General features: G+C 33.7%; 1 protein-coding gene across 2 annotated transcripts in view; it reads left to right on the top strand.

Annotated features, from left to right (window-relative positions):
• LOC106460323 (iroquois-class homeodomain protein IRX-2-like) overlaps positions 1-9,343 on the top strand; it is a 38,256-nt gene extending 28,913 nt beyond the window's left edge. For both annotated transcript variants that reach the window (XM_013920018.2, XM_022387422.1), the window contains exon 2: positions 6,066-9,343. In XM_013920018.2, the coding sequence (XP_013775472.1) occupies positions 6,083-7,024 (942 nt within the window). In that variant the 5' untranslated portion in view covers positions 6,066-6,082 and the 3' untranslated portion in view covers positions 7,025-9,343. The remainder of the gene's footprint in view (positions 1-6,065) is intronic.
• Positions 9,344-10,165: the final 822 nt, after the last annotated feature.

Here is a 10,165-nt window from a genome sequence, read left to right as displayed (position 1 = left end):
CTACGAATGTAGAGGACGGCGTTCCGGAGGTCTTCCGCCTTTCGTCTTCAGGTCGTCCTCTTCATTTGTAGGTTTCTACAACATGCAGTTGCTGTCCATTTGAAACTTGGATTCAATATTATTCTTGTCAGTAATTGAGGGGATGAGGGAAATCACCTGAAGATTACAAAACCACTCGCTTGAGAGCCGACTAATTAAATATGTACTTTACATCTTAATGACCTTCTTTTCTATACGTTTTTAATACTGTTTTTCCCTCTGTTTGTAACACCTCTTCATATTTTTATAGTCTAGTTGGTTTTTAAATTTTGGGTATTTGTATAAATACATATGTGCTGCTGAAAAAATTCGTAATAGATAAACGGTAAACAGTTTTAATGTACAGACGGTATATTGTGACCACATGTTAAAATAAACAGGTATATATAGTTAATTGCCTCAGTTACGTCATCCCAAGTTGTTGAAAGTTGAGTGACGTACTTTTTAAATCAGTGTTATAAATTGTGACACTGTACTTATGTGACCCCAATGATGCAGAGGAATATTGACACATACCGTACCTTATGTACACAGTGGGGGCAACTGAAAAATATGAATATTTTGGTTATTATGAATGATTCAGTTTTCATATAATCTATTTTGCAAAGAGTGTGGTAGGAAATTTTTACATAACTTCCTCTCGTAATATCGAAAGTTGTCTAGAACTTTCCAGTTTCTAGAGCCTTTACGCCTGTTTTTTTTTGTTGTTTTTTTCTTGTGAGATACATGTTTATTTTCGTCTCCAGGTGTTTATTTGTAAACACGCGCGCGCAATCTTCCATTCCGAGTTTTATTTCACGTTATTAGCCAAGGATGAAAAAATTATAAACTGTTCGATCCACTTACGTAATTACTGTAAAATTACAAGCAGCAGTCTTCCACAACTAAAACAAGTTTTTCGCGCACGCGCGCACACACATACATATAAATATATATTATAAAGTTAGTTGGTCCCTTCTAATGTCCATAATTTGCAAACTTACCATTACAGGGCTATATGAATTATTACGACGGTGGGAAGGACGATTCCAGTGCCACAAGAGGGCGCTGACTGAGAAATATGCACTGTCAACATGTTAATGTGCCGTGTGACCATCATTCACGTTTAGTTTTGCTTTCATTTGTAATACTGTTTGTCTTTCAGCAGTTGCTCCTGACGGTAAATCATATCCAAAAATCAGTAGGGAGGGGGGATATCTGAAGATTGTGCTAGTCATGTTCGTTGAAAAGTTTGTTGATTACTCGATCACACTGAAGCGTGATTCAGCAGTGTGTTAACAATATGTGGTGGAGCCCCATCTTGCATGAAGACCGTTTATTCAAACTCTACTGAAGTATAGGAATAATAACGTGCTCCAAGTTACATCAATAACTAATCCTCTTTATACAAATGTGTTTAGAAGCTTCACATAAGCCTCGTTGCTGCGGGTCTTCTGAGTTCACCGCTTTCACTCGATATTACCTTAGTGCTGCATCAGGGTTATTACATTTACTATAATAATACTTTACGAGAAAAATTATTATGATCAGAGATATAAACTGCCATAAGTCATTTCTAATGGCAGAATAAATCCTGATATGGTTGATGCTGTTATTATACAGTCACTGGTATGCAAATTACAGTATAGCGCCCCCTATTGGGAATTATTTTTTACTACTAGAATCTTCATTCCCATCATCTAGTTACTTAATATACCAAATATTATAGTTCGTTGATAAGGTTCTGAGTTATGGACGCTAGAATAGACCGACTAACTTTATAATAACGTCGTATGTCTGGACATGAGAGTCTAGAAGGCATAGTATAACACACTTACAAAGCGTGTGAGCTAGAAAATTTTCTTGTGTAATAAAGATGTGTATGATGAATTATCGAACTAATGAAGAAGATCAATGTTTAGCTGTTAGAGTACTAGAAATTCTTAGTTGAAATAGGACTGAACTAACTGCCCCTGTACTGTCGCTGTTAATTATGATAAATCCATGGACTGTCAGTTGTAACTTAGCCACCCCAAGCAAACGCTAGAGGGCGCAGAAACCAAGCGACCTAGCACATATTTTCAAGGCTCATATCTCTTATAAAAAAAATTTATCTTGACCTTCAGTTTCTATAAGCTGCTAAAAAACATAATGTAGATTTTTTAAATGTATATTCAACACGATTCAGTGAAGACCTATAAAAATGAACTAAGATCTGATGTCAAGGAAACTAATATGACGAGTGTCAAATTTCTCAAAACATCTCTGTCGTCGTAATCTACTTTTTTTTTGGGGGGGGGGCTTTTTCCTCACAGAAACAACATGATAGGTTCTGAACAAATGGAACAAATCTAAAAACTTAGAACGACTTCCGTACTACTATAATAGTTTGGAAATGTTTTTCCTCACATAAACAACATGATAGGTTCTGAACAAATGGAACAAATCTAAAAACTTAGAACGACTTCCGTATTACTATGACAGTTTGGAAATGTTTTTCCTCACAAAAACAACATGATAGGTTCTGAAAAAATGGAACAAATCTAAAAACTTAGAACGACTTCCGTATTACTATAACAGTTTGGAAATGTTTTTCCTCACAGAAACAACATGATAGGTTCTGAACAAATGGAACAAATCTAAAAACTTAGAACGACTTCCGTATTACTATAATAGTTTGGAAATGTTTTTTTTCACAGAAACAACATGATAGGTTCTGAACAAATGGAACAAATCTAAAAACTTAGAACGACTTCCGTACTACTATAATAGTTTGAAAATGTTTTACCGTGATAACGAGTAAGGTCAAGAAAAAATGTTTCCTTTGATGGTTTCAAAAAAATAGCCAAATCTTATACGAGAAAGAACTAATAAGAACTTCGAATGTTTTAAATATCCAGCACGTTTAAATATCATATATAGTGCTTGTCTAAGAGAAGTAAAACAAATTTACTACGTATAAATAACGGGTTTAAAATGTTCATTTACAGGGACTGTATTGTCAGTTTTAATGACAATGAAACAGTGCTTCCATCTAAGACAGTCAGTCGTATCAAACTAGAATACTATGTAAAATAAGATATACAATTCGATGTTGATAAAATTACAACTAGTTCTCGCATAATACTTAAGTTGTTGGATACGGCCATTTAACAAGTACGAATACGTATACACAAGCGAGAGTTATCATTTTTAACATTTTAATATATGCATCAAAGAGCTTCTTAGTTGATATTAATAACAATATAAAGTATTACAGAAGCAGTTTTAAGTTAAAATTAACTACAGTAGCACGAGTGCGGGGAAAAAAAATCGAGGACTATTTTAAATTTGAAAATGTTGCTAAGTTTCCACATGATAATTATGAGTGCATGATGAAATTGAGAAACGCGAGGTTGGGATCGTGACTCGAGATTTGCGAATTTCGTGAAACTGCTTACATTCTTCGCAAGGATGAAAAGTGGAAGATATATTCTCATATGGTTAAAAGGAAATTGAGAAAGCGTGAATTGAGGATCATTTTTCTCATATTTAACTGTCCTCTGCCTAGAGAAACGTACGTTATGACTGTTATTTATTAAAGACGATTTGCATGCTTCGCGTTTATTTTATCAGGCACGCTCATCAGCTTCCAAAGTTGTCCTAGAGACATACTAAATGACTCGTTCAGTTAGAAACTTCTGAAATGTTATATAAATGTTCATCCTACTGTCAGTTTTATCACTAAAACACTCCGTACATCATAAGATAAAATAGTTAATTTTAATATTTCCACTTAGAATGTTAACTAATAGGACCTAATAAGTAATGTTTCCTGTTTAACATTTCGAATATTATTATTATTATTAATTTTTTTAAAATCTTAGTCGATATATTTATAAGTGCTGATTCAATCTCAGAATAATAGTCAATGATTAAATGAAAACGTAACAATTTCATACTCCGTGTTTATTTATTTATTGCGGATGTTTAGTTACCAATCAGAGGCTATACTGCGCATGAAAGCCTAAGTATCGAAAAAAAAATAGTTTTAATGTTACAATTGTAAGTCTCTTACTGCAAAAATTAAGTATTTTTGGCAAACATTATATTAGAATGTTGACGAGATGTTATCACTTGAGTGAAGGAACCAACTACATCTACATCTTAACCGTAGTTTGTTGTAGTGACATCTACATCTTAGCCGTAGTTTGTTGTAGTGACGACTACATCTTAACCGTAGTTTGTTGTAGTGTAGACTACATCTTAACCTTAGTTTGTTGTAGTGACGGCTACATCTTAGCCGTAGTTTGTTGTAGTGACGACTACATCTTAGCCGTAGTTTGTTGTACTGACGACTACATCTTAACCGTAGTTTGTTGTAGTGACGACTACATCTTAACAGTAGTTTGTTGTAGTGACGACTACATCTTAACCGTAGTTTGTTGTAGTGACGACTACATTTTAACCGTAGTTTGTTGTAGTGACGACTACATCTTAACCGTAGTTTGTTGTAGTGACGACTCCATCTTAGCCGTAGTTTGTTGTAGTGACGACTACATCTTAGCCGTAGTTTGTTGTAGTGACGACTACATCTTAACCGTAGTTTGTTGTAGTGACGACTACATCTTAACCGTAGTTTGTTGAGTAACAAAACTGTTCAAAATAAAGTGAGTAAAATTGTTGTTTTCTGTATAAGATACATGGGGAACTCCAGTAGTAATTACTGGGTCCAGGATGAATTGCAGTATTGATGGTGTTTTATATTTCTTTGTGCAACTCTTATCTCGTATGTTATTAGGGAACACTACCCTACAAAATGTCTAGAAATCTGATGGAGTTCTGTGACCCCATGATTAATTCTAGGATTAGTTGTTGTTGTTCTGAAATAAAACATTTACTACATATATCTTTCTGTCACAGCAACAGTTCCTAAACTGTGAATTGTAAAACAAAACATATTTTTATTGTAAAATTTTGTTCTGAAAATATTTTTAAACGAACAAAACAATAACACGAATAAAAGAGCACTACCGGATTTCACTAAAATAGATAAGAGCAAGAACCATCCCTCAATGGAATATTTGTCCCAGAATATTGCTTTGCTACTGAGTTGGGTGGTAAGTTGGGGACCTCTTTGACACGCAAGTACCTCTCTTTAAAAACTATTCTCTCGGTCTTACGTATTGTTTCTCTATATTTTAACAATGCACTTTCTTTGTAATGCATTTGCCACAAACTTTGAACAATCAAATGTTTGTATTAATCAGATACTTTTAATTTCACACGCTTAAAAGCCTTTAGTGTGGGTTAGTGGAAAATGATAAATGTATTGTACGATGTACTCGTTGTGTGCAAAATATAAAATAGTTCGCAATTCTTGGTAAAAGTTGTAAATATAATTATTATGAGTAAATAATATAATATAAAATCTTTATATATATATATATGTTTTTCAGACTGAATCATACTTACCTAGCAATGCAATTTTAATAAATAGAATTATAACTTCCCGAGTTTCTGACCTTTCTTTTTGTGATGGTGATACAATTTTTGTGGGTATCGTATCTTAATTCGGTTGTTTATCGTGTCAGTTTATAAAGCATTTTAAAAAAGAAATGCCAGTTGGGACGTAAAAAATAACCAAACTACTGAAAAGGTGACATATTGTATTGTAATCCGTAAGAAAATGAATAGTTGTAAACCGTAATCATTGGCAGTGTAAGAAATAAGTTATGCTTGACTGGTTTGTTACAGATTCCAGTTGCTTGAATGGTTAGTACCCGAGAAAGATAATTATTTTATGTTTATGCTAATTGTTTAACAACCAAATGCGTCTATCTTATTTAAAGTTTGCGGTACAAATGGTACAGTTTCCGATGAGTTGTGTAAAAAAAAAAAATTCTGAATTTTACTGTTTTGCGACTTTTACGTAATAAGTAATTTTTTTGACCGAAACTGGGTTGAGAGTTTTCGTGGAGTAATATTACCAATATCATTTATTGTTCTAGTTTAGAAGATTAAACAAGATATCCCACTTGTACTCATGGTTGTTTGTTTTTTTCTAGGTCGGGAGCACTTAAAGATGCAACTTTGCAACGAGACGATGCCTTATCCTCAGCCTGAACTTCAACATTCAAACCTGAACGGCCGAAAGCGTCGAGGGAACTTGCCGAAGGAATCGGTGAAAATTTTAAAAATGTGGCTGTATGAACATCGGTACAATGCCTATCCTTCTGACCAGGAAAAACTCTCTCTCTCTAAGGAGGCCAATCTCAGTCTTTTGCAGGTCTGTAATTGGTTTATAAACGCTAGACGTCGCATTCTGCCAGATCTGATTCGGAAAGAAGGACACGACCCCCTGCAGTACACAATAACTAGGAAAAGCTACTCACACAAAAACCATGGTGTAAAGCAAAGACATCACGGTGAAAATTCCGAGAAGTCTGACCATGACAGACTAGCCAAACCTCTTCAGTCCTTTTTTTCTGCAACCGATGATAGCGCCACTGACGTGGAAAGTGAAGACAGTTTGAGTGAAGCTTCTCCCCTTGATCCTTTGCAGTCTGATTGCGACTTGAAAGACTGTGACTCCCCTTTGAAACTGACAAAACGCTGGCAACAGTCTCATGAGCAAGAACTCGTGAATGGAAAATGGTCAGTGAGCTCTGTTGATTTTTTTTCCACTGGCTCATCAGCAATGCAAGTTTCACCAGCTAGTGATCGCTCAGACACCAGTTTGTTCTTAAATCCTCACAATTATGATAGCGTCACAGAATACGATCCATCGGTTACGGTCAACACCTGCGAAAGAAATGGCGATTCAAAAGCGTTTGGTTCAACTATAAACTACAACAATACGATTGAAGATCCAAAACGGAAACCTTGGGAATCTGAGCCTAATACTCCACCACTTACGCCCCCTGGGGAGGATAAGGAAGACCCGTTCAGCTGTTTGTACTTATTAGTAGACGCTGCTGTTGGTGAACTAGAAAAACAGCAAGTGCAGCGTTGTCCCAATTTATGACATCACGTTTTTCTCTACCCATTTACCCATCCAAATGTGCCTTTCATTTTATGATATGTTCGACATTTATTCGTTGCAAAGAAAGGAGAACCGTAGCAATTCTTAGTAGAGGACCATTTACACATTGAAATAGCTTCTATGCAAGGGCTTGTTGTCTTAACAGCATTCCGTTTATATGCTCAAAAATTTTCTTTTAAAAATACTGTAATTGATTAAAAGCCACCAAATTGTATTATCTCATTAATTTTGAATATTTGTCCCAATATTCCATGTAATAGGACATGTTCAACAAAACTACAGTCGAATTTTCTTGTTCATTCATTTGAATTTGCATAAGTTCAGCCTCATTTATAGGTTTAAGCACTGATGGTGCTTTATATTCCTATAAGCCTTGTAAAGTTGTTTCCCAACAAATTGTCTGTTTACCTCTACATACTTGAACTTGTCTCTTTCACAGGCTTTGTGTGTGAAAACTGCCTTTAATAATAGTAAATTTGCCATGTTTGTCGAAATATCAAAGTTGAAATAAATCTTGAAACTGTAGCTGGACGTAACGACATAATACATTGAAACTATTACCCTTAATTACTATTAATGCAAAAAAAGTCTTGCTTTTATATTTTACAATTGTCGATTGACAATATTTGAAAAGAAAAAATTAAACTAACTTCGTAGTTTAAACATTCTTGTAATTTCAAACAAATAACCTCTTAACCACCCACTTTCACATAACGATAGTGATATTATTACATTAGGAAATTTCTCATTGGATCATGCTGCTTTATTTCATGTTAAGAAGACGCCTTTGAGAAGCAAGTAACACTAAGCAAAACCATGGTTGACTTCAAGAGGTTTGTTAATACTTGAAGCACGGTAAGTGAAACCATGGTTGACTTTAGGGGGTTATTGATACTTGGAATCTAAAACTACTATCAACGGAGGTTTTTGTTGGTGATTGTAATGTAAGTATGCAATTGAGCTAACACTTGTTTTGAGAAATGGACTACTGACTAAGAGTTAACGGCAGTTTTAAAAATATTTGAGATGTTCCTCCTGGAGAATCTGTTTTTTATGTACTTCAGTAGGAATTGTACACCGCAGTAGCGAACAAGGACAAGGCTTAACACCTTCCACACCTGCTTTTGTAGTGGCGCTTAGTATGCTAGTTCATATGTTAAAAGCAAATAAATTTTCTGTTTCTTTAAAAAAGAAACTTTTTAAACTTCAATATAACTTTTTGTGCTTATGAACGGCGGTTTTTAGACTAGGAACCAAGTTACAGTTCAACTGCGTTTAAATTAATTATAGTGTGTATGGAAAGCATTTATAACACCATCCATCTCTAGACAATCAAACAAAGCAAGATAGACTCAACTTCTTTCTAAAACTTAACTTTTAAAAGAAAACTTCTCGCACAGTGATGTTTGTTTCGTCTTTTGCATTTCGTCCTTGAAAATTAACAATTTAGGCTCAATATGGTATGGTTTCCCTATATTATTAGATTTGTCTGCTCAAAATGAAAAGTTAATTATATATGTATATACATTTAACATAGATATATAGAGACATATATTATTTAGGTCCGTTTTTGCATAATCATATTCATCTTGATTGAGAAGATTCTTTATTCACGGATCTTATTTTACGATTTTAGCCATAAAATTTTAAATAGTTTTTAGCTAATGTTTTTTATATGTATACAAATGATTTATCCTGCTAAATCTTCAATTTTAAGAAGGTTAGCTGTAGGATAGTCTGAAAAATGAACTTTTTGTACTTTGTGTGCAGGAATGTTTTTGACATATCACGTATGTCAATTTGATTCTCAGTCATGTTTTTGTAGTTATACTTTTTTGAGCCTTTTTTTTTGTATTGTGAGTTTAGTGTACTCACAGTGCTTGTGAAGAAGTAACAACCAAAATAGATAGTTAATAGTGAACTAAAAATTCACTTATACTTCATTGTTTATTTGGATTTTCACATACTTGTGTATAAACTATATAACTGTGGGTATGTCATATTCCTTAAGCCTTCTTAGATACTTACACAGTTGTATATAATTTAAAAAATAAACCATGAAGAATAGATAAGTTATGAATCAACTTTTGCAGTAGGGTGATATGTATGATAACCTGGGGCTTGAAATAAATTTTTGTCAGATCGTGTAATTCTCGAAGATGTAACTGATGTATAATTAAGTTTACTTTGTTTCGAGTTAAGAGTTGTAGTTTTTACTATTTTGGAATTAAATATTAGTTATAACAAATATTTGTTTGAAAGTTTGATGATCACTGCTGAATAAAATGTGGATAAAACAAAGTAGCTTTCTTGCATGAAATGTATAATGATTGATTTATATATGTTATGTCGTGTAAATTCATCGCTGGAGACAACGTCAGAAATTTTCATATTACTGACCATTTGATTACGTGTAATATTCAAAGTAAAATGAACAGACTGCAAACTATTAATCAGTCTGCGTAAGAGACACAGTTTGCTAAAAAAAAACAACAACCGTGATTTCGAACTTTGCCTGGAAAACATGAAAACAAATTGACTATTAAAACTAAACGACTTATTTAGTTTTATGGGAACATGAAATGTTTTTCAAATATATGAAATTCTTCGATGGAAAACGTATTTTTTAGGATATTTCAAGTTGTATACATTTCTTATTATGAGGTACGATACACAAAGGATGGCTGTAGATGAACCTCTGGAATACCATGGGCAACACAGCGTTAACAAGTGACAGAATTTTTAAAAAATTTCACACAAATTTAATTGTTTTTCAGTACTATCAACATGAAATTGCTAGATAATACAAATAAAATATGCACGTTATTTGATAACTTTTAAACCTACCAAATACAGATGCATACACAATGGTTGTGATACTGCTATCAAGCTCATCACCGAGTTGTTTACAGAAAATTAACTTGCTCTTCATATTTCACACAATTTTTGTCTTAAATTTGCGTTTACCGACAGGTCACAAGATGAAACCCGATTTGTATATCTTAGCATGTCCAATTGTGAAACCTTGAAGAGGCAATTTATACGCAATAACGTTACAGTAAAAGAGTAGTTTTAAACAACAGATTGCGTGTGACTAAACAGTTGATGTGTAGCAACTATCTT

This window comes from Limulus polyphemus, unplaced genomic scaffold (genome assembly GCF_000517525.1).
Source record: "Limulus polyphemus unplaced genomic scaffold, Limulus_polyphemus-2.1.2 Scaffold33, whole genome shotgun sequence".
NCBI classification, from domain to species: Eukaryota; Metazoa; Arthropoda; class Merostomata; order Xiphosura; family Limulidae; genus Limulus; species Limulus polyphemus.
The sequence above is the reverse complement of the archived record's forward strand: the minus strand, read 5'-3'. Positions and strand labels throughout refer to the sequence as shown.